The 26,006-nt window shown below is 35.7% G+C and overlaps 1 protein-coding gene across 2 annotated transcripts; it reads right to left on the bottom strand.

The window, feature by feature from the left end:
• Nucleotides 1-1,679: 1,679 nt before the first annotated feature.
• LOC147066988 (PAX3- and PAX7-binding protein 1) lies at nucleotides 1,680-25,707 on the bottom strand. 2 transcript variants are annotated; one of them, XM_085954570.1, is made up of 17 exons: nucleotides 25,320-25,707; nucleotides 20,989-21,257; nucleotides 18,385-18,630; nucleotides 17,533-17,791; nucleotides 17,119-17,189; nucleotides 14,151-14,217; nucleotides 12,128-12,266; nucleotides 11,212-11,401; nucleotides 10,713-10,839; nucleotides 9,899-10,084; nucleotides 8,940-9,115; nucleotides 8,284-8,348; nucleotides 7,642-7,769; nucleotides 7,203-7,395; nucleotides 5,567-5,751; nucleotides 4,266-4,422; nucleotides 1,680-3,726 (listed from the first exon to the last, which is right to left on the bottom strand). In XM_085954570.1, exons 1-17 carry the CDS (start codon nucleotides 25,528-25,530, stop codon nucleotides 3,654-3,656), a joined length of 2,742 nt encoding a protein of 913 aa, XP_085810696.1. In that variant the 5' UTR covers nucleotides 25,531-25,707; the 3' UTR covers nucleotides 1,680-3,653. The 2 variants fall into 2 exon arrangements, with proteins under 2 accessions (XP_085810696.1, XP_085810695.1); XM_085954569.1 differs by having other exon boundaries at nucleotides 14,139-14,217.
• Nucleotides 25,708-26,006: the final 299 nt, after the last annotated feature.

The following is a 26,006-nucleotide window of genomic DNA, read 5'->3' on the forward strand; positions in this document are numbered from 1 at the left end:
ATCTAGATTAGTCAAAGTACAAGTGGCGAACATGTGGAATTCTGAAAGATTTATAAATTCATCTGCAGTTAATCCTTCCCTCTGATAAAGAAGACTCGTGCATATTGTATCGGAGATATACTTTTCACTCTAATGTCATTCGATGTACATAATAACATTATTATTATAGAACAATTATAATATTGTCAGTCTATCTTGTAAACTACGTAAATCCAAAACATTTTTTTCCATGAGACAGTAATAATCATTCGAAATATAAAAAATGGAAACTCCCTACACAAATGACAATTCCTAGTATACCCACGAATTATGGGGGATTGTTTTAGAAACTATTCAATGTATTAAGTAAGCCGCACACCAAAGAGGCATACAGCAAGCATTTGTTGCAGGACACAATTCCGAAATTGGAAATTAATTATTAAATTCACGCGTTCATAAGTTACTGCTCGAAATTAGATGGTTGTGATGAAAATTAAAGACGATTTGGAGTTTTGTATTGGTTTTGTTAAAGAAATCGGACTCCAATGAGTATGTATGATTTAATGGCATAGTTTTAAATATTTTATAGATAGACAAACATTTTTTGACTATTATCTATTATGGTTTGGTTATTCAGGGTTTAATTGAATTTTAAAAACTGACCAACACTATCTGCAATTTGTAGTCTTAGTTCAATGAAAACAAATATGTATCACTGACAAAGTTTAGTGTTTACTGTTTATCTCAGATCTCTAGCCTACCTCCACCCTTTGCCACTGCGTTGGCCACATCATGTGGCGTCCCGAGAGATATCAACATCTGCATCTTATCATTCAAGCAAAGATCTAAGGTACGCGAGGTCCTGGAAGATGAAGAACATCCTGGTTCAAGAATTTCAAAGATCGGTTTGAGCTCAGCACTCCATCCTTATTTAGGGCAGCAACAGGCGGAAAAAATGGCCGAAGACGTTTCCGATAACGAATATGGCACAAAAAGAAGAAGATTTAATAAAATCGCATTTTTGACCAAAATGGCATTTGACTTTTACCAAATAGACCGATTTCTCTTCTTTATGAGAAATGATAAAGCACTTACCCACAAAGAGTTTAATTCAAAATTACCAATGCCATTAAATAACACAACTTATTCAGTTTTAAAATCCATGCGACAGTTGCTGAGTTCTTAAACTACCAACAGTCTGCACAGTATGCTTTGACTGCACAAAAATAAATGTGGTGGGGTTGTTTCATGAAACTCATATGTTACAAATCAGTAGGATGCATTCTTTGCTGAGCGATGGCTTACTGCACTATTAACTGTTAGCTGCGATTAGCGTATGCTTGACCAAATAACATCAAAAAACAAATTACATTATTATTATTTTACCATTTAGTACGCATTGTAATTCGATTACAGATGGGTTAAAATGATGTATATGTTTCGAACCAATGGGCCCAAAAGGAAAATGCGTTTTCAACAAGGAGTTGCGGGAAGAATTTACTTTTATTCAATCAAGAATGGAAAATGATGTCAAAAGAGAAATTTTCAACTAATTCCTGTACCGCATACAGAGCCGCGGTTACAAAATATTTACAAAAAATATCAAAAAGACTGATAGTACGGCTTCAATATTATAACCTTTTTAAGCATGCAAGCCTGTTATATTATAATAATAAAAGATAATTTCCATTTTTTCGTTTCAGTTGATTCATCTTTTTCAGAATTATTAAGTTCCTTTTCCCCTTTCACAGATTTTTCCGTTACCATTATCCAAGAAAATATGGTCTAGTGGTGATTACAATCACAACCTTCATTAATATTATATGTAATATCATTGTCTTAACGTTCCGTCTACCAGCTCTCGGGATGGACATTTATTATTTGTGTTAATTTTCTTGCCGGATTAGTTTTGGTTACATATTAATCGATCTCGGCTATTGATTTACCATAATTATATGACTGGCTTTTAGCTAGTTTACATAGATTTAGAGCCCAATGCGGGACCGTCTGTCATAACTAAAATTTCCTTAGGACAAAACACTATGCAGAAAGCCTGTCATAGTTATAATCGAGTTGTCTATGGTCCACCAGATCTTATCTAGCTTCGTTCTGTTCTTTCTATTGAAAATAATACCATATATAAAATTTCTCTTTTCCATAATTTAGGTAAATTATTTTGTAATTGTCGAATGATGACAATAATATGACAACTGCACTTTATAAATGCAATGATTATAAATACCTACACAATTAATATTTAATTATAATACTTTGATGTATCCGTTATCAGTCATTATACGTGATTTCACAGACCCCGTAAGATATTTTTTAACATGGTAACACTAGTATCAAGCGCCGAAAGAAACATTTATCGATCTTGATATATCAATCTTCATATTTCTTTGGGCTGAAGTGCAATAATTAGTAATACTATAACAATGAATATTTCACGGACACGTGCGTATATATAGACACGCAATTTTATTTTGACATCTGTCACCTGTCAGTGGTAAAGTGCACTGCCTACTTGACCTACCTTTTTCCGTAAAATTTACTCTCAAAATGACAGTTCGTTATTGTATGGATACAGAAGGCGAAGTGTCCATAACTCTTTAATCTATAGTAATTGGTAAGTACGAATTGTGCATTGGGCTCTTAATGCTTACATAGTTTGTAAAGCATTCGGGGCCATTCATTGGTAGGTGTATTACTATTTGACGGTATGCAGTCAATGAGGTATCGACTGATTAGTATTAGGGATTGAAATAGCGAATGAAAATATCTGTACCGGTATTTCGGCATTTCCTATTGGATATCTGTATCCATAAAATAATTTAAAAAAACAGATGTCATTGTGTCATTGTTGGTCACCATGGATGATGAAGTCCATATGGACACGGAAGTAAACCAGACATCGCGTAATCCGATAAAAAAATTACAGTCCTGTTAAACCTTTTATGTTTATTAATACATTTTATTTCCACTGTCTATACCGAATATATTGGTATTGTCTAATTTTTAAAACCGGTATTTCGGTATTGAAAAATACTGGGTTTAGAAATACCGGTACTGCAATCCCTAATTAGTATGGAGTAGTTTTCAGCCAATGAGATTATATATTGTTATGATGCAGATTTGCCCAATGTACGATTATCGGCTGTATGTCTCCATGAGTGCAGTGAAAAAATTAAATCTCATTGGGTCTCAATAGTATAAATCGTCACTGTTCTGGCAGAAGACACTGAGTCTGGCAGAAGACACACACATTGAGTTAGTACCAAAATGTTCCTTATTTCAAACTTTACCGTCTGGAAACCTTCTTAATAAATAAACAGTCTGTATTTTAAAGTCATCCTTTTTACGATTACTTAATAAACTCACATGATAGACCATTATTTCAAACATTTTAACAACTTCAAAGTCAAATTACTCAAAACTAGTATTCTCCAGTTAGTGTGTTCTGCCAGAACAGAGACGAAATGTCAATTTATTGATAATAAAACAGCGTTATCAATATACCGCCGCCATATAAAATTATTATTATTATTCTGTACCTACCTATGAGACATATCAATCTACACAAGTATAGTTCAATATTATAACAATTAGACATTGACATTATCGAATGCCACACTGTTTATCACTGATATCCATAATGTCCCTTAATTTTAAAACTATTTTTCTTCTTGTCCTGTTGACGACCCTTGCAGATTTGATATGGCCGATCGTATCTGCTCCAGCGGTTTTCTGGAATAAAGAAAAGATAAAGTAAATTACCATGTCCGCTCTTAAATGGAGGTTATGGGTCTCCATATCTTCTTCGGGTCTTCAAAGAAAATATTTAACTATTCATAACTCCATAAGAGTGTTATGGCATAATTACATTGGCAGACGCGCAGATCCAACGATCCACGCCGACCGTCGCCGCCAACGTTTTTACACTATTTGCAATTACACGCAACGATTCAATCGCGTTGGTCCTTGCTTTTGATTGGTTTAAAATAACATAGTGTTGCTATTATTAAAAATATAGGTTGACCGAAAACTAGATATTTCTTAGGTTGGTGGCTACACTGAACACATTCCCGCGCAATTTTACGTCAAAAAAATAAATTAGGGAACGAATAAATTTCGATTTTATGGGTCAGGCCCTAATAAGACGAGGAATTGTGGACGGCTCAATAAGATCACATATACCTGGAGAATGGCCTTTTTACTGTGCAATGTATAAACAACATAGAAAAACTGAACATCTCGTCAGTGAGAGTCAGTTCAGTTTGACTTACAAGTGTAACGGATTGTCGGAATGCAGCGAAGCGGCGACTTCTTTGCAGCAGATCAATAACTGCTGCAGCGGGGGGGACGGAGGAAGGTGCGCTTCTTGCTGGAGCCAAACTCTCGGCAAGCTGCAGACTATCACCCAACAGAGTTCCGCACCAAACACTATGATAATGCAAAACATTAGACCGTTATTAAACAGTGAAAAGGTAATAAAACCAAATCTGATAATAAACATATAGGCAGTCCTAAATATAAACACTGCATATTATTATCGGCTTAACTCGCAAACTGCTTATCTTGAAACTCCATGTTGGCAGGAGAAAGAGAATACTTTGATCAAAATTTTTTTCAGGTACGGTCAAAACAATTATTAAGTCTTGAATGTTATATGTTATTTACATAACATATGTGAAATTCATTAGAAAATATTGCTAACACCGGATTTATTCAGTTTGTATGCTCTCCTGAACATTTTGCTAAAATGTAGATAAGCAGTTTGCACGTTAAGCTGACGATATGCCATTCAGTGCAGAGTGCTAACGAAGCTAATTTAAATCCTCCATTATTATGACTTTAATCCTTGTTGCTATGAAAATTCTCCCCTCAAGAAAAACTCTTGTTAGGTACCTATTTCAATAATGGATCAAGTAAAATCGTTATTTTCTCTACATATTACCAAAAAGGTTTCAAGGTGTATTTTTTTCACAAGCAAACTTTCTTTTATAAGCACTAGTAGGGTGTCACTGATCTATGTGATTATATTATTAAGCGAAAAGTATTAATAAAGTTAATTAAAGAAACACACATAGAATCATAATAATGTTATTCGATAATCAGCAGGGTTTATAAGCCGATGCATTGTGGTGATTGGCATTTAAATTGACCCAAAACAAGGCCGTGTTAATTTCATGAATTAGTATTTTGATGACAGCACAAAATAGTGCAGTCGCCCAGGTGAAGGACGAGCAACTGATGAGGAACGAGAGTAAGTCGGCTCTGCATGCTCTAGTTCGCAACTTACTGATGTCGTGAAAACGTTGGTAAAAATAAAAATTTTGCTTCTCGTTCACAAGCCAATGAGAGATACTATGTTGGGCACCGAGGCCCCCATCTTTCATTTTGTTTAATAATAGTAATCCTGATTGGTTGGGATTCTACATGTAAAAAACACTCATTCTCTCATCTATGAATTCAAATATATGAATCTCTCAATATATGAATTAAAAATTATAATATTCTTCGTGTAGTAAATGGTTGTTAAACGGAGCATATAATTATAGAGTTTTTTTAATAGGGCAGTTCTTACCTGGAGGGCAACATCTAACGGCGGCTATCAAATACCTCTGAAGCAACTGCGTGAGAGCGAGAGGCGCTAGGGCAGTGTCGGCCAGAGTCCCCTGAAGTGCGCACATGTTGGCCAGGAGACGGCTGCCTGCCGTGGCCTGCCGTCGCAGGAAGGTCGCTCCGCTCCGTCCGCCCGATTCCATTACGCTGCAATTATTTTTCCTTTTTAATGACATTGAGTAAAATTTTGTAAATATGTCAAAAGAATGGGCATCTTTGTTTGTATGTGAGTTTCGGGTATAGTCTGAATGATTTTTCAACCGTTTGCATTATTCGCTAATAAGTCGGCGCCGTAGGGAAGTTTGCAACACAATGGCGGGTCTTGCAGAGTCATGTAGTGCAAACATATTGAACGCATTATCATTTTATTATCTATCAAGCTGTCATGTCACTGTGTAATTAATAATATTATAAAGCTACCGTTGGTAGGTTGTAGGTTCGATTTTAGTTTAGAGATGATTAAATGAATCTGCTTTTACTTCTTTCAGTGTCACTCGTCACTAGAGCACATAGTCACCACATGGCGCCTCCATGAAGTCTTTCTGTGTTCTCTCATCACTCCAGAATCACCTTATGGATATTATTTAGAGGCCGTCCAAGACGCTGAAATCTTCAAACATATGTAGAATGTGACCATGCCAGATTAAACATCACATCTTTATATTAGATGTGAGAGGCTGCAAGTTCCATACAGGACTCTTTGTAAGATCCACAAACATTGAATTTAAATCAAATGCATATACATACTGTGAATATAATCATTCAAAGTGTAAAAACAGTTGTTATTTAGAGGTGAGTTGGAAATACTGTCACCAGTTTGTGTACTCAAGTTTCGGATGAAACTACCCATGCTAAGTATGTGTGGCCCAATAAACTTATTCCAAAAAACTTGTGATGATATCATCGCGAGTCGCTGTTTTGTGCACTCGCCAGTTGGTAGACTTTCAACACTATTGACATTAAATGCGCGCGAACGAGATAGCTCTTGAATATAGGTATATTTTAATTTATTAGTCTATTGCGTTCGAATGTATGAATAATAGTTCATAAATTTTGTGTCGCAGCACAGTGGTGAGATGACGCAAAGGCTTAGGCTTGTTATATGACCGCTCAAAACATGTTTGAAATTTAAAAAAAATCAGTGTTATTCATTTTTGTTAACAAGAATATTGTAACATAACAGAAAAACAACTCATAAATTTAAAATGTGTTTATAATTAAATGGGACTTTTCGACAAGCGGAGCTCAGCATATTTTTAGCAATTCTATTGAAGCTGATACACAGTCTGAGTTCCCTGAGCCGATACGTATTTCAAAAACTAATATGGAGTTGGTTTTAGTTTCAGTTGAGTATGAAACATCTGTTGCATACGCACGCCAAACGCTCTATATAGTATTCCAAATACTAGTAAGTATTTTGGAACAAGTTTCTTTATACTTACATACAAGTATTTTTTATACTGGTAGTAAGTATACTTAGTCTTCAAAATCGACCAGTTTTCCCATCTCTAGTTGTTATCATAAAAAACTTTTACGGCTAATCTGCTAGGTTAACACCAGTATGTGTAAATGGAGTCAATTTGCAGTAGCATACAAACCTTTTAGGTAGAATAGGTATGTAGACATCGTGCTGCAGAGCCACCTTGATTCTCTTCAAAATGGCTTCTGCTAAGCCGACAAAGGATGATTCGTTGGCACCCATTCCGGGTAATGTCCCTGCGCGACGTACTAGACCCGCCAGACGTCTGCTTTGCGAACTTGACGTTGGGTCCCATGTAGCTTCTACTAGGTCTATTGTAAACAAATAATAATTGTTTTAAAATAAAGGAAAATGGCAAAATTATCATCGATTTAATTACTTTTCTTCCAAGAAACCCAAACGTGTTAAGATTCTTATATTATGTACTCACAAGTTTTACATTTTTGTTTTCCACATGGAAAGCGAAATCTTGACCCATTTATTAAAATATTATTTTAGTTTAGACCATTTTATTATGTGATATACCACATCATAAGTACTACACAATAAATAAATACCTGTTAGTTTTGGTAAAATTACTTTTTGCACAATCTTTGGTATTAGGCAAATGTCTGCATCTTCCCCTAACATTTGTTCAGTCTCCAGGTTGTGAATGTCTTCCTTGAGTCCGTACAGCATTAAACCTCTGCAATAAAAATAAAATGCTTGAGACTTTCACGGTTGGCTGTTATTGTATGTATTTGATTTTTGGGTTGTCGGATGTATTTTTCCTCCTTCTCTCCATGACATTTTAGGTTCATTGCACAGAAATAGGCCACTGATTTGACTTCAAGGTTAAGATACTGGTCCGGAACAAGCAAAAATCTTCTTCTATAGAGATAGAGTAAAATTTGTGTGAAATCATTTATAACTGCACTCAAGTAAGTAATCACAAAGAACAAAAATGGCAGCCATTGCGTGAGTAAGAAAATCAGAATGGCAACTGAGTGATATTAATATTTGTGGAGTTAACAAACATAACCATATTTCATGCGTTTGACAAGACATAACATATATAAGGTTCTTTCTATTTATAGTCCAAATTCTTCGGGAACGAGGGGTATTTTTCGCACTTGGTAAAGGAGGCCATCGAAATACACACATTAGAACCCTGACAATTGACGATAAAATAGGGACAACAAAACGATCATAATATTTACCTATACCACTGCATTTTTTCCCAATCAGGCGCTTCTTCATCGGTAATGGGATTCCAAAGAAGTAGCTAGAAAAGAATGTTTAAAACATGATTAAAATTATGAAAGCATTTTCAAAATTTTAATGAATGATCAAACCACAATCTAATGAATTAGATATTTTTCATCTGTGAATAATTAAAATATCTCTGCCAAATACATTGAGGAAACGTACATGAAAGTGAAGCTAAAATAGGACTAATGCTAATGGCCTATGTATATAATTGTTTAAATTAGTTGAAATTAATTTAGCATTGCGAACTTAACCATCTTCGTCCGCATCTGTTATACCCAATTCACGAAGTTGCCGAACCTCTCTAATTTTAAATATTAACATATTAGGCATGTTCACGGATTCAGCAGATATTGCCAAGATATTTAAATTAACAATCACAAGTACGTCAAACACATATGTCATTTATATTGAAAAGTAAAAATAAAAATGGCAAACAAACAAGCCAGTGTTTCAATTTCAATTTGCCAACTCAATAATTTTACTAGCACTAAGCTACTTTAATCTAGCACATGAAAAACGTTCCAGAAAAGTCATCAGGTGTTTTAGTATTAATATTTCACAAGGCTCCCTCATGTTATAGACAAACTCTTTGTAATCTGCTCACTTTTAATCTGAGGTAGGGTCCTGCCAACTTAGGCAAACACAACCCCGCGTACGCTTCAACATAAGCAGGGGCATCATTTTCTTTCCACGATTCGAGTCGGGCTAAAACATTCGCCAGCGATGAAAATTCTTCCAGAGTATCCGAGAACAGTAGACCGGCGTCCGATAGAATTTGTTCTGGAAAAGTAGAAGATAATAATTGATTATATGCATCATGCATGTCCAACTTCAACAAGGCTGTGATCTAGTATCAACATTTGCACACACTCTTCCATCGTCATTCTTCAACTTGAACAAATGAATTATATTTGGCTGAGGACAATTAAATAACAATGTCATTCACCATCACATGGAAATGCTCAACTTCTCATTCATCGTGAAAAGGCTAAGTCAAACTATTCTCTTATGATAGAAAGAATCCGCTATGCAGTGGCAAGGGAAGATATGTCTCAAGTATGAAGATTCACATCTTCGATTTCTCTCACTCTTGTGGCAGGCTGTGAGTGATGCAAAACAAATCGAGTGATACGAGGTCACGTGTGCTTTCTCGCGGTTATTTTGAAAACGGCTTTGACATAAGTCGATTTACCAAATAATATTAGGAAAAGTTAATGTTTCCCCTCCAAACCTCAGTGAAATCATATCATATTACAACTGAATGTACACTCTTTTTACATTTTCATGACTCAATTCCATGGGCCTACAGTGTGATCAACCGACATCCATATCACTATCGATGGGTCGAATGCGATCATCGCGTTGGACATGCCTATATCATCATGGAAACCAGACAATAATAAATTGAAATGTACGTATATATATTACACTAAAAAATATGTAAAATCAAATACAAAAGGCTATGAAACATTCATTGGTTTACGAAGAAGCAATTCCAGATTTTTTTAGTATGTTGAAATTGATAACTATAGAAAAGTAAATATTCTCAGTGTCTATTGAGACCTTGTGTGGATTGATAACCAGCCAATTCCAGCTGCGGCACCTCCTCGTCACTAGAGTCTCCATCCCGGTGTTGCTGCCCCCCTGGCTCCTTCTCTCTCGCTCTTCTTCTTCTCAGACGTCTGCCTTCTCTCTCTGCACACCTTCGGCTTCTTTCTTCGTCTCGCCCCTCTTTTTCTTTCTTTGTTACTATAGATATTGAATAATGATATTACAATCCATAAATTTGAAAAACATCAGAAACATATTTATTAGAAAAAATCCTACAAAAAAAATTGAATTGAATGAGATTCGAGCTCACATCATTCACTGTCAAGGTGAGTCCATTAAGTTGAATCGATTCGTCTATAACTTATGTGGAGGGTGGACAGATGTCCTGTTTTTTAGATTTTGTCTCACTGTTCAATAAACTTAAATATTATCGCGTATAATATATCAATTTATATTGGTAACATAATATAAATGAGAATATTATTTTAATTTGAAATATATGCATAATATGTACTACTCATCTACAAAGTCTATTACTGTACCGTAATTGTCAACTTTAATTGATGCAGGACTTCAAAATGGGTTTTTTTATTTAGATTTGTATTGCTATAAGTCGCTTCACTTGTGGCAATGGATCAGGGGGGCAAAGTTGCCAAAGGTATTGAACATTTGTATAACCTATTTATTTAAATCTGGTTTTTTGGTTCATTTTTGGTGGAAAATATTTTCTTCATGAGAATCTATGAAACTCATTGCTGAGGCGAAGCGGTCTATAAACTTTGAAACGAGGATAAAATTTATTAAATGTATCGAATTTCATATTTACCGCTGTTGGGCTTCAACGTTTCTTGGGCTTGATCTCTAACATCGGCACGTCTTCTTTCACAAAGATATGCTGATTTACGTCTCTGTAATGCCATGGCACGGGCTTCCAGGGCTACAAGTGATGGCATCTATCAACAAAACCATAATACTTAATAGTCAGCATTCCACAGTAATGATAAATTATCTCCTGAATCTTGACATATAATCATTTTTAAATTAAATGTTATTAGTCGCCAGTATTGACCAATCGCGAGAGCGCATCAACTTCTCACACTTTCAGTATATTCGAAGGTTCTTCATTTACGGATAGGTAAGAAATGGCAAAAATACTGTTTGTATAAGCAGACAATGTCGAGAAGGCCTACTGATCGATGAATGTAGGCGACTGAAGGGAGAGAGAATAAGTATTATGAAAAGACTTTTCAACTATAAGTAAATAAAATTGATTCTTGTGAAAACAAACAGACAGAAAAGGAAGGCAATATTATATTCAACTGTACCTTTTCATCCAGACATTCAATTAGATCCGTAAGGTATCCTCTGAGTTTTTGATAAAACTCATACCTAGAAGCGGCCAGTGGAGCTTTTTTTGTGCTAATTTCCCTCTTTTCGATAAGTTGCAGTAGCTCTGATTCCATAGAAGACAACTCTAAAATGCGAGATTTCTTTGTTTCTTCTAACAATTGTAACCTAGATGGAAAAAAAAGAATTATGAAGAATGTAAATCTGGATATTGGTAATAATATGTATGTACATTATGTAATGCGCCAACTATATAGCTCAGCGGTAACGTATCGGCTTATAATATCATGGGTCCCGGGTTTGAATTTTGGATCTCGTAAATTCACATAATGTTTGGAGTCAAAGTATGTGGCTAATAGGTTGAGTAAGTGGCCAGCATCTATTTCTTGTAAAAACCTAAATTTATTAATACAACTTTAGACTCCCAGGAGATCCATAAAATCTTTTAAGGATGGTGACGTATGAATGAACCTACATTATGTTAAGACCAGTGGTGAAGGGTGGAGGTAGGCTGTGATGATCCGAGATAAATAGTGCACACTAAATTTTAATCCCTGCCTAACCAAACCAATAGTAGAGGTACGCTGTGGAGATCCAACAAAAATAATGCACAGTTTGGCAGTCATACTTATTTGTTTTATGGATAGAAGAAGGGGCAGGGTTTAATCGAATTTTAAAGACCACCTACAATTTTTGTTTAGTTCAATGATAAAAAATTAGCACGACTTGAGAGTATGCACCATTTATCTTGGATCTCCACAACCTACCTCCACCTGCACCCATCGTCACTTTATCTCAAAATATTGACGGCCATAGTTATCTTCGCGACTTTTCAAAATGGTTGCAGCTTTCATTCAGTTTTGAATAATAAATAGTCTGAATATATAACCGGACCTTTCACGCAGGGCATCGACCAGTTCCTGCGTTGTCATGGGAGTCTTCATGGCTGATGCCAATGGCCTCAAATGGTCTGAATTGATGGCAGCTATAGGCATAGAAGGTGTCATCACTGAGAAGGGGTTTAACTCCATTTCTGAAATCAATCATTCATACATGCACTTGATCGAAAAAAAAAATTATCTGTGAAAAAATCCATTATTTAACCAACTGCAAATTTGGAATCCAAAACGGACAGGGACAATACACCCATTTTTATTTCAAGAAACATCACCAAATTAATGGTAATTAAAAAATCATGTACTAATCAGGGCTATCCAAGTTCTGGTACGAATTTGTTTTTTAAATAAAACACAAATCGTTAACTTTTCTCAAATATATTTATTTCAATTGATAATTTGGTCTTCAACCAATTTATAGTGTATGGTTAAATTTTAACAACAATACAAGAATTATTGACTCGAAGAAAAGAAAATAAACCGTATTACACAATGGTATCGGTGACTTGACATACTCCATGTATTATACACAATATGACCTCCATCGGCCAACTTGTAGCTCACGATCTGCTTACGCCAATTTTCAATGGCTTTTTCACACATTTAGGGCTCTATCTCGGCCATAACGTTACAGTTGATGTTATCCTTAAGCGCGTCAAGAGTTTGTGGATTGTTGGCACAGACGCATCCTTTTTTGTAGTCTCACAAAAATAAATCCAACGGAGTTAAATCCCATGATCTTGATGGCCAGTTAGTTGCTAAGCCATGAAATAGAACGGCCATCGAAGTTTTCAACTGCTCTTTCAAGACCCAATCGGCATATCTGCGATGCTGCTCGTGTTGGCTTTAGTTCTTGTGTGAGCTGAATCGTATAAGGGTGTAAGCGAGGGTTTTTATGCAAAATTCGCCATAAAGAGCTGTATGAGACGTCATGCTGCTATGATCTTCTTAGAATCAACATTTCTGGCTTTTGGGCCACACTTTCACATACAGCATAAATGTTTACGCGTGAACGGTCTGGACGAACATGTACAGGTATCAGGCGAACCAAACCATTACCAGTCTTCAATTTTTTTAATCAGCTTGCACATACAGCCTTCAGTTGAGCAATGATTTCTACAGAATTCTGATTTTAATTGTCGCAGTATGACTGTCGAAGATTTGCCATTTCCGTAGTATGATTGTATAATTTTTATGCGTTTGTGCGGTGGAGAAACGATCAATTATGTTAATTACAGATATCAAATGACAGGATTGAAATTCATATCACGAGTTGGATAACCCTGTATTTATGTAGTATTGCTGTCGTTAAATGACATTATGGTGGTATGCCAAAGATGCAATTCAAAGTTAAGTCACAAACTGTGTGGAAGTTATACAAAGTCAATTCAAATAAATTAAAGTTATGGTTACTGTATCATATTAAGCATAACCATCAATCGCTTGAGACTTTCACGGTTAGTTGTTATTGTATTGATATTTGTACTGTACTTCTACCTCGTTCTTTGCTTCACAAAAATGTGTATTATAATTCGTATTCCTTTTTAATCAGCCGCTCTCTAAGAATGTCGTTCCATAAGCAACGTATGACTTGTCTAGCGACATGATAATATCATATTATGTCACTGCCGGTAGGGTTAGTAAACAATAATTAGTAGCTACCTACGGATTGACAAATGAATACAACTCAATTCTTCAATTTTTGTTCCTTCATAAACAACTACATAATATACGCTTCATAAAAATTCTAGTTCCTCGCCCCAGTTAAATTAAATTATAACTATGGTGCGAAAACTGAGGGCACCAAAAAAATGTACCTTTGGATGCCACCTTTTCCGAATTCTCACGAAGCCCTTGACAGATCTCACAGAACCCGGTTGGGAATCACTGACTTAAGGCATAAAGGTATACTTGTACACAATTATCTTTTGAGAATGACCTACGCAACAAACCCTAAGCAATAAGAACCAAAGTTATTTGGAGGCTCGGATGAATGTACCGCAACTCACTTGAGAACATACCTGCGACTCGGTGCATCGGCATTGTGTATGCATTGCCATAGTAGTTCTCTTGCTGAGCAGCCATTATCTAATAAACAAACAAAAATATGAGTGTCATGATGACCCAAAGTATACAAAAGATTAAAATATACAAATGGTGACAATGATTTCCCAAAACCGATCAAAATCTAAAGCGCATTTAGACCAAGCGAGCGAATGTTTGTTCTTCCCCCACACCAGCGAAATTCTCTCGCTTTTTATTGAGCGAGCATAAGAATTTCGCTGGAGTGGTGGAAGAACAAACATTCGTTTGCTTTGTCTAAATGCGGCAACAAATATACGAACATGTTCTATGAGTAATTTCACACAACATGTAGTTTATTTATTTATTTAAGAAAAGAAACATGTGGACATAACAAATCTAAATTCAAGACGTTCACAATATGAGATTTACATTATAACAAAATAAATATTACCCTCACAAGAGAGAAGATATATATATTTTTTTTGAACTATGTCCGATCCTAATAAGATCTTATGAGCCTCCACAGAGTGGAAGTATATATTAACAGATTTTCTTTTTACGAGAAATGGATGTCAGCAACTTGCTCAACCTATTAGGTCCATACTAGAGGTGGGAAAACTGGTCGATTTTGAAGACTAAGTATACTTACTACCAGTATTAAAAAATACTTAGTATCGAAACTTGTTCCAAAATACTTACTAGTATTTGAAATATCGGCTATAATAGAATCGTTAAAAATACATCCGCTTTTCGGAAAGTCCCATTTTCGAGACAGGTATAGCTGGAACTATGGCACTAGTCACTCCTGTTTCAGTAGAAAATACTGGAGCATTAAAAGCACTGGTTTCATTTATCTGTAAAGCATTTTCATTTACAGGTGGAGCTATATTTTGCCTGGCAAATTCAATATGAATAGTTGGGTGCTTGCGCTGTAAAAGTTTCTTCAAATTTGACATTGACTTGTATGAATTTTTTATTTTACAAACATTACAGATGGCATAATTTGTAACTATTTCTTTGGAACGATTCCACACGAAACTTAACCTTTTAGTAGCCATTTTTACACAAATTGTTTATTAAGTATAATATAATTATTATCCATTTATACAATCACGCATACAATTTGAATTCAGTTTATGTTTATAAGTTCCAATTATAACACTAAAAAATCGAGAAACTCGACGTGACAAAACCAGATAAACGCGTAGTCAGTTAGCGTTATCAGAACTCCGCTATTCCGGCTTGCGACTGACGTCAACTCGATGTAAATGTCTTACTCAACTGAAACTAAAACTAAAACCAGTCGCATACTAAACATACGTGAGTCGCGACGCCGAGGTGTGATGATTTCATACGTAGCAAGACTACGAACTATCTAGCGGACGGCGAGATCACATACCATGCGTCGAACTACGGAACTCGATAAAGTCTCATACTCAACTGAAACTTAAAACTCTTAAAACTCTTAAAACTAAAACTAAGGCGAACTCAAATAGTATACTATAAAACGAGTGACCATTTCTGTCCTTCACTATACCAACTTTACAACAGAGGAGAAAGGGAGAACAATGACAGTTGAGTATAATATCACGGCTAGACATACGTGTATCATGATATCTCGCTCGCGCGCATTTAATATCAATAGCGTTGAAAGTCAACCAGCATTACGCGAGTCACTGCGATGACATCATCGAATGCGTTCGAATTCGAACATCTAATACGTTCGAATTCGAACATCTAATAACGTTTATTGGGCCACAAATACTTAGTATGGATAGTTTCATCCGAAACTTAAGTACACAAACTGGTGACAGTATTTCCAACTCACCTCTAGTCCATATTCTGACTCATACACAAATTGAAAAACAATATGTGTACTTGCCAAGCCCAGGATTCGAACCTGGGACCCACGACGCTATCATTGTATGACATATAATAATAATAAAAAAAAAGTCTAATTTTATACAGAAAAATAAAATTTCGAATACAAAATACATAGCGAACACATCGGTATTTGGAAAAAGATGACTCGTGAACATTCTTTGAATATAAGAAAATAGAGCACCTTAAAAAACATCCAAGGATTGGCAACAATCTTGCTATCTTCATATAATAATAATTCACTATTCGGTATTTCGGATATAATGTTACGGAAATGCAATCGGGATATAATATATGGTTGCAACAGTTCCCAGGAGATAGTTTTTAGAAATGTTTCCGGCAACGTATAATTTTTATTGCTCATTTACAGGCGCTTAAGATATCACATGTCGTGGAGTTGTCGCTCTTCTGGACGGCTAAGACGCAGCATCATTGCCACTTAGGCATAAAGCCCACCAAAAAAGCGCTCAACGCGCTCACTACTGAGTAGGCCCCCTCCCACCCGCGCATTATCCTTCACCTATGTAATAAGGGGCCCAAGAAGCACAAAATAATTATTATTATCAGCGTCTCTCATAACAAAGCAATTAAAATATTATATTATTTCGGGGCTTGTAATTAATATTCACGATGACATTATTCTACCAGCGAAATATCGGACACGCAATAAAATTAAACAATGAGTTATCTGTTATTAAATAATGGCTTCTCGCCCGTCGATCGACGACGCTTCCAGAGCGTGATTTTGCTCGCCGCGTTTAATGAATGGACTACATTGTATTTTCGTTCATTCGTATCGCCGAGAAGCCAAAAAACGATGACTCATGGGGCGGGCGCGCATAATGCGTCGTCAAATCCAGTGTGCGCTGGCGTATTTAATTACGTTGTATTTTCGATGATTTACGCGCCACTTGTGAAATTTTGCGCGAGAGCCCCACTTGCTGCGTTAAGTGGGTTTTACGCCTTAGTCACATTCGCATGTAGTGGGACCCAGAGATAAATACAACAATTTTCCATTACTGCAATTAGATATTCATAAAATGTACTTTATTGCTGGCTTACTTGTAATGAATTAATATTAACCTGAGTATGTGTAACGGCCTTTCTGATTTGTTGGGCCTCCCATTCTTCTCCGCCGCTATCAGGATCAGAACCTGTTGAAAGACAAAAGATTATTTTTAATTAAAACCATATTCAATGGAAAATGCGTATCTAGCGCGCAGAGGTCATGTATTTTAACACCCATTAACACAAGTTGGGTGAAAGTATACATATAATTTCGATTTGAGTAATGGATGCTATGATTATAATATTTTTCACTTCTTATTAACATTTCTGACATCCATAGCATTCTAACAATTGTAGCACATGTGCTAAATTTCATGTTCTCACTAAACACAACGGCAACTGAATGGGGAGTGAGTGAATGAATTATAATTAATATTCAAAATAAGAGTTTATCAAGACATTTTCACATTGTGGTATTTTATTCGTCACCTTGTGTCCCTTGAGCGGCGGCAGCCATCCTGATCATCTCGCGGCGTCCCTGCTGCTCGACGCCTTTCACAGCAATTCGGTCGGGATCTTCATCGGAGCCGTCACCCGCGCCGTCTTCCCGCACCAGCCGTCCTTCCCCGCGCCTTGACTCAGCCCCCGGCACCGCCTCCTCTCGAACGGCGCTGGCTTTACTTGCAGCCTGCTTCTGATGATGGTGCTGGTTCTGTTGCAGAGGAATGGAATCTCCTGTTTCTCTTACCTGACAGAAAGAGATAAAATATGTTACCACGGATGTTTGTTCGCAGTGTCTTGCAGCGCTCACTAACAATTACCCCTAAGGTAACAGTCAATATTTCCAGTATCTGCGAATTTCCCATGTGATAACTGGATTTGTATTGGAGGTGTCAGTATATCTGATATTATTTTTTTCCTTCTTCCCTTCCCCCAAGTAATAATCAAGGGAATGGGTAACGACCAAACACTTTTTTTGTATCTGTTTTTGCCCGCACTTGTTTTGACATGTGCCAAGTACCAGGAATAGTCATGAGTGGAATCACACGTATACAATCTTTCTCATTCGCTCACATGTAATAAATTTACGAGCTCGAGTGAAACAAAAGACTCGATGATTTTAAAACGTATGAATGGTATCCTAATTGGTACAGAGGCTGACTCTCAAGCCGTGGATTATGGATTCGATCCCATAGCTGGCAAAACGGATATTGTTTTTTCAATGTGTAAAGTGTGTGTTAATATAACCTCCACTTCATGGATGCCCATTTTTTTTAACCATATATTACAGAATTTATGTGATGAAACGTGATAAGCAAGAAAGAATAGTTGCATTAATACCTGCTGTCTTCTTTTCCTAGCGGCATGTATAACAGCAGCGTCTGGGATGGCCCCGCTGTCCAGCAGAGCGCGAACGGAGCGCCCCGATGCACGGAAAGCGGGAGCACGAAAGCGCGGAGCGGCCGTTCCCTCTGCTTTTTCTCCGTCCTCCGAACGGCCATCTTCGTCTTCTTCCCCTTCAGAATCGCTGACATCCCCCGAGCGACCAGCTGCCAACGCGAAGCGTCCCGACAGAATTAAGCCTTCCTGCAATAAAGAATTGTACACTGTTAATCTCACGTTAGTTAACAGATACAAGACTTTTATTATTATCATATCACTATAGAGAGACCACAGTGAAAGTAAGGTGTGTAAATACCACTTCTTCTCATGTGAAAGATTAAGTATACAGGACTAATTTGTAGATCGTTCTATCTTTTCCACTCATTCTTGTTAACGTCCTGAACTATTGATCCTTATTTTCAATTTGGTATAGTTATAACTAGGGAGCGGATTTATATGCAACAAAAAACATGATTATATGCATGCATGTATGCACTTAAAATCAATAAAATATGCACTAAAACCGAAGAAATATGCAGTTAAAAATCGACATTTTTTGTGGGAAAAAATTGTAAATACCCACTTTACCCAATATTACTGACAAAAAATCGAATAACTAGTTAATAATTTTTCAACATAATAGGTACGATAGCAGAACAAAAAAACACAAACAATGAATATAAAGTAAATCAATTACAATTTTCAAAATAGTTTTTTCACAAGTACAAATAATTGAATACAAAATGCAATGTAAACCAAACATAACTTAAAAAATAAAAACGACACTTAACTATTCCTAAATAAGTACAATTTTTTTTTTTCGCCGGAATAAAAAAAATACAATATTTTTTTCAATATGCTCTGGCATTAAATTTTTCCGCATAGGTATCTGTCAGTATCTTGTTTATATGCGGAAAACGACCTCTCAACGTCCACAGAGGTGATTGGGCAAACTTTAAATAAAAGTGCCTGAGTTGACTTCACTTTTTCTGATAAATCCACAGCTCGGAGATGGCATTAAAAATGCAAGTGCATCAAAACTATCTACCTTCCTAACATAGTTATATTTCGATAAAATAATTTAAAAAAACTAAAATTATAAATTTTATTCAAAAGCTCTAAAATATGCATTTACTTATGAAATATGCACTAATGTCTCAAATATGCTGTAACATTTCAAATATGCATTTACATGCACAATAAAAATCCGGGCCCTAGTTATAACATATGTATATTATTAATATTTGTAATTGATAACATTGTATAATATTTTCAATTTACCATTTCTCTATATTCTATTAACGACTCATTTTAAGTGGAAATTTTGATAAATTAAATATTTTGATAAAGCACATGATCAAATTAAAAGTTTAAAAAGTACAAAAATGAGGTATTTGAATTAATAGATAACATAAAAATTAAAACCCTTTCAAATCAATAGAAGTTATATACATATCTTCATAACCTATTGCACCTTGTTACGTATTTAGCACGATTATGACTTTTAATTTGTTCTATGTAAATTTTATTTCTGGTTTTATAACCTCATATACACATTGTCAAGCACGGCTGTATAATACATGCTGTGTAAAATTTTTATATGGAATTGTTGGTCAACATGCTGTCGTGCGCGCGTGCCTGTGGCCGGCCACAGTCAACTAGACAGCTTTGATGTGTCTACGAGACTTGATAATAGCTTTGTGGCCTGAAACAGCCTTCAGAAAGCTCCAAACGCGGTTTGCAAAAGATGTTAAGATCTTTACTTATCTCTGCCTTGTACGTCATATCTTTCAAATCTGATAAATAGTATCTACACTATGCAAATTTGGCATGTTGAAATGTCAATTTAGCCAATAGTTACATTCATATTATAATTCTCACTAATTCTACAAAAAAAAGGTGATAACGTGATAATAAAATGAAAGGTTTATGCTAATATTATTTGATTATTTTGGGAATGTGACGATTTGGTGGAACCAACAATACACTAAAACAACTGAACAACAGGATCTGGGCACCGCACCGCACAGATGAATGAATCAATCAAGAAGAAATACACATACATACATTACAATTTGAACTGGTAAAAAAGTCTTGTTTGTCTACTTGCTGGTTCAAATCATAATGTATATTTATATACATATTTTCACGCATGTCATTCATTTGTGTGATGCCCAGATGTCATAAGTAATTCAATTACCATCGTCCAGTTAGCGGCACCGAATCGTCCTAGATTCTTTTAAAGCTTTTTTACGGCAGGTTTAAAAACAAGAAATATGAATCCACTTGAATAATGACAATGTAATTTTACAATCCACATTAGAATATGTAGTGATATTACAATATTGTAAAATGTGATTCTATTTAGTATTTATTACACACAATCATTGCATTCATAATGTAATTGTCACAATTTCACAACAAAGAATACTGTTTGTTACAAAATTTTCAAATAAAACAATTTTTCTGGTAATCGGTAAAAATAAACAAAAAAAATAATTTTCTTTTATTTATTATCTGTTATAGTCTTAATATCGCCTTGACAAGCTATATTTATTGTACCTTAGGGTAAGAACCATCATTATTCCTACTATTAAAGTTAGCAGCCGCCGGATCCCCAGACACACCTAACGCGGCCATTTTTTTATCCGAGGTTTCGGTGGGCATTTCATCAACGGTGACGCCAATCGACGGAGGCTTCGGAGGCAGCGGATCCACATTGTTTGGCGAGTCGTCACTCTTCACACGCTCCCTCTCTTTGTTTATTAATTTCTTTAAACGTTTGCTCTGTGTGGATTTTTTAATTTTAAAAGAATCCGCATCATCTTCAACTGTGGACAGAAAAAAACTAAAATGGCTCAATGTTCTTCCACATAGGAAATTATCATCAACCAAACGATTCACCAAAGGAATTTTTCAAAAGTGAACAATATTAACTCAAATATGACACTGAATATATTATATGTACTTCCTATATTTGAGGTGAATGCTTTGCCTACAAGAGGCAATTAGCGGGAATACAAAGAATACAGTTTATTAATAATTTACATTTTGAAGTGTTTAAATAATCAATACATATCTAAAAGCATTGAAAAGAAAATATTTTTTATTTAAAGTCAAAGTTAACATACAATTAAAAAATTCGGTATAAAATGTGAATTCATTAAAGGATTCACAAAGCGCTGGCCTTTCATCCAGGGGTTCCGGGTTCGATCCCGGTGAGGTCACAATATATTTTTATGATTTTCTCAGAAGAATGGGTGTTTGCGATTATTTCACTTACTACTGATTACACTACTGTTTGACTACACTACTGACATTGGTCCTCATGTCCTGTTGTAGTGTTAAAAAGATAAGAATAATAATTGTATAGTTATGTTGATCATTAAAATTTAGTTTATGTTTTCTCTTATGCAGCGAAAATATTTTTCAATAATTCATAGTTTTAGTGTATTTTATATTTATTCTAAAGTACATCGATTTTTATAAAAAATAAAAATGTGTGTAAATTAAAATGCTTTTTATTTTTCTATTGACTATTCTATATATTACTTATTTCAGTTGCGTTTGTAACAGCAAACCTGTATGACTATATATTATGTATATCCTAAAATCTGCCCAATTCCGTCGACACATATTGGTCTTTTGAAAGAATTACAACTGTAAAGCGGCTCATATGTGTCAATTTCTAGGTGTGACAGGTCGCAGGCCAGGTGTTCATTATTATGAGCTATCTGGATATGACGAATGAGAGGAAAATCGCAAGCAATGCGACACAGAAAGGTAATTGGTATGGATGGTAAGTAGTGCGGGGCGCGAATGGTACTCCAACAGCTAGCTGTGGGAAATATGAAGTCAGCAACGAGTGGTCCGCCTCACGGTGCATTCCTTGTATAAAGTCTTCTTGTGAGAATATGACAGCAGCTGGTCACCTGCATCCATTCTTCATATCAAGAGACTGTGCGATGAAAACCTGATGTGCAACCTGTCGCATCCACAAGTGGTAGTCGTGTGCGAGCAGCCTAATATTGTAAATTTCTAAGTTTATTTTGAATATGTAGAATTTATGCGGTGACAGCCGTAAATGTATGAAAGTGAAGTAGTAAAAGGTTCCATAGTCAAATAATGTTCATACGGACTGTGATTAGTTTAGAAGGGTTTGTGGTTGATGTTGCATAGAAAAATGGCAATTGTGGAAAAATGAAACTTGCTTTTGTGATTTTAAAAGGGGAATCACAGAAGGTTCCATCTGGCAGAAGAAGTGTTTCTTCAAAATCTGTGTTGACAACCCACGACGCCATTTGAATTTACATAAAATCAGTTGTTCCAACGGCATAACATCATAACAATATTTCTTTATATTTCTGGATCTGAGATAACTCCAATGTGTTACAAATGTTTTATGTTTGCAAATTGATTATCTAAAATAACTGGGAAAACAGCATTTTTTAGTCGGTAGCCATATTTCACCCTATCCGAGAATTGTGCCTGTTCTGTGTGACGCTGAATGAATGCTGCTTTGTCAGTTTGAAATCGTATGAAACTCAACACACTAAATGGCATAGGTTATGGATGGATACAGAAATTGCAGCGAAACCACGATATAATATAATACAATTTTATTTGCTTTGTTTTGTCAATGTGGCACATTGACAGACACATTGTCTTTGCAATTTATTGAAAACATCCCGGCATTTAATGGGTTAACATTTCGACTGTGTTTAGGAAAAAGGGCGTAACGCTCGATTTTTTATTTGATGCATTTATTAGATATTAACAATGTATACAACTAATACACGTTCTGTAAAAAGGAAGTAAGCCGCAAATACCGATTTATTATCTAAATTCAGGTTTTAATTGAGCTTTAATTAAGTTTTAATTTAAAGAAAAATGCATTTACCCTCAATTTTAATGATTTTCTGTAATAACTTTTTTAATTATTAGTAGATCGAAAAGATATTACACGAAATCATCAATCATCATGCACCCAATGTCTATGCCTATTTTTTTTTATTATTAATCATTCAAAAAACGTTTTTTGTCTCTCCTGTAAAATTTGTTATGTGTGGGTTACGCCCTTATTCCTAAACACGGTCGATTTGATAACTAGAGATGAAAGAATATCTAGTTAGGTCCTATTTATGGAAATATATTATCATCTTTCAAAAGAATCGTTGGTAATATTATAGTACTCCATATTGCAGTGGCGCACCCAGGGGGTGGGCGGGGGAAGGGGCCCTGGCACCCCCCAAACATGAAGATTATCAGAATGATTTTAAACATTGAAATTGAAAGCCAATAGACTATACCTTTGGGCTTAGACAAATAAAAAAACATGGCAAAAAAATGATTTGTAATTCTCCAGAGCCCTTTTTAGAAAAAATTCTTAGATTTTAATTTCTAACACAAAAATTTCGAAACACTAATGTCAGGTTTTTTTAGAAACCCAATCCCTAATGGAACTGTCAAGAAATTCTCGGTGTCCATCCGAATTCCGGAGTGGTGTAGGTCATGGTTGGGGAGGGCTGACAGGGCTCTAGCCTGGGGTCCGGGCTATGGGGGGCCCGGCGTGTCGGGTTGACCAGATAAGTGAGATAAACAAACTTCATAAATTAGCTTTAATGGTAAAAAAAGGCGCTATTATACTTCATAGCCATGAACATTTTCAATTATATAATTGTGCAATATATTTTTTGATTATCATGTGTCGATACTCGACAGGTCCATTATTAAAGTAAGAGATGTATTAAAAATCGCCAATAATTCACTGTGTAAGTACCCTTAATTTGAACTAAAACAATTTGAAAAATGTTAATGTAGTGTTTCACACTGCCTTTAATATTAGCGGTAGGTAGGGGGCCCACCAAATATCCTAGCCTGAGGGCCCATTTTAGGATGTGGAGACCATGGTGTAGGTACACCGAGTGCAATAGACAAAAGACTGATAAACAAGAAATTAGGCTGTGAAGAAGAAAAAGAGCCTAAGGGACTAATTTACATTCTCCTCCTTGGGCCCCCCCCCATATAAAATACTGAGTGCGCCACTGCCATATCGTCATTTTGGTTTAAGTGTTTTGAGACTAAAAATCAAACCAAAACATACTTATAGCGCCTGCACACGTGCATGGAATTACTGTCGGCAATCGTGCTTATTTTAAACTATCATGACAATAACTGTTTACACGTAAAAATGCTGACTGTCTCTCCAATCTCATTCTTCAAGAGTAAGTGAGACGCGAGGTTGTCATGTTATACTACTATCTGACAGGTCGTATTGAAAATCGGTTAAGCTCAAAATGAGTAGTTCGTTTTTTTACCGGCATGTTCATCCCTATCGCTCTACTGCGCAGGCGCAGGTCTAAAATAATCTTACTTGCGCGTCATCACAATTCGGAAGCTTCCAAACTTGTTTGATTCATGCACGCAATCTTGCCAACTGCAGGATAATACATGTTTCCTCATATATTTTCTACTGTGCACATTAAATCTATGCACGTGTAAACAGTGTATTATGTTTGGGTTAAGTACAGTATATGTTAAATTTTGGTTTGGTTTATCGTCTCAAAAGACCTCAATCACAAAAAAGATATAGAGTACTATAAAATTATCGAATCGCATTTTGTTTTATTCATTAGGCGTGTACTACACAAAAATACTACGATTCTTTGTGTTTCGTCAGATTTACCTACTCTTAAAATAGGTTAGAGAGCCGCAGTGTTCAGTTAATTTTTTATTGGTTATATTCACTTTCAATATAATAACAAAGTAAGTTTTGTGGACTATGTAAGTCGCGCGCCTCGTCAACACGAAGTACGTAAGTTAATAAAACCCAAATACTTGAGTCGCAGTCCAGACAACCCGAATAACCGAGATCCCAGTGTAAAATAATATACCTTCGTCGCCGAAACTTAGCAAAGCCTGTTTTGGTTTAAATTTCTCCTTGACTTTTTCCTTCTTCGGTCGAATGATGGGAGCAGGAGGTGGTCCAATTACTCCATTATCAACATCCATCGAATTTCCCCCGTTTCCATTCAAATCATCGTCATCGTCATTGGCAAAAACTCTCATTTGCATACGCTTCTTGGGCTTGCGAAATAGCGACATTTTGTATGTACGTAATGTTTATTTTGCTATATAAACTGCAAGAAAACGTGTCTTATGTTTCTTTGAATGCTATCTGTAATTATAAGCAATTTATCTCTAATATCATTCAAAATAGGTCGATGTTTTGACAACTGACATATCGAATTTAGCAGGCGCCAATGAGGCCATCTTTGTTTTAAATTGAAGTATTGCTATAATAGAAAAATTAACGTTTCGAGAAATAAGTTGTAAAAACTTCACAATAAATCGGCGACCAAACAAAATAATCGGACTTGCACCTTGATGAAAATAAACTCATTACTAATTCAAAAATAAAATGGATGGTTATATTTTAATATTATTCGACCATGTCCGATCCTAATAAGATCATAATAATATGGGCCCTCCACAAAGTAGGCAGAGGTTTGTTTTTACGTGCAATGGATGTCAGCCACTTGCTCAACCCATAATAGTCCATACTCTGACTTATACACAAA

The sequence above is a fragment of the Rhyacophila brunnea genome, unplaced genomic scaffold (assembly GCF_057557595.1).
Source record: "Rhyacophila brunnea isolate RB1 unplaced genomic scaffold, BYU_Rbru_1.0 scaffold_4, whole genome shotgun sequence".
Classification (NCBI taxonomy): Eukaryota; Metazoa; Arthropoda; class Insecta; order Trichoptera; family Rhyacophilidae; genus Rhyacophila; species Rhyacophila brunnea.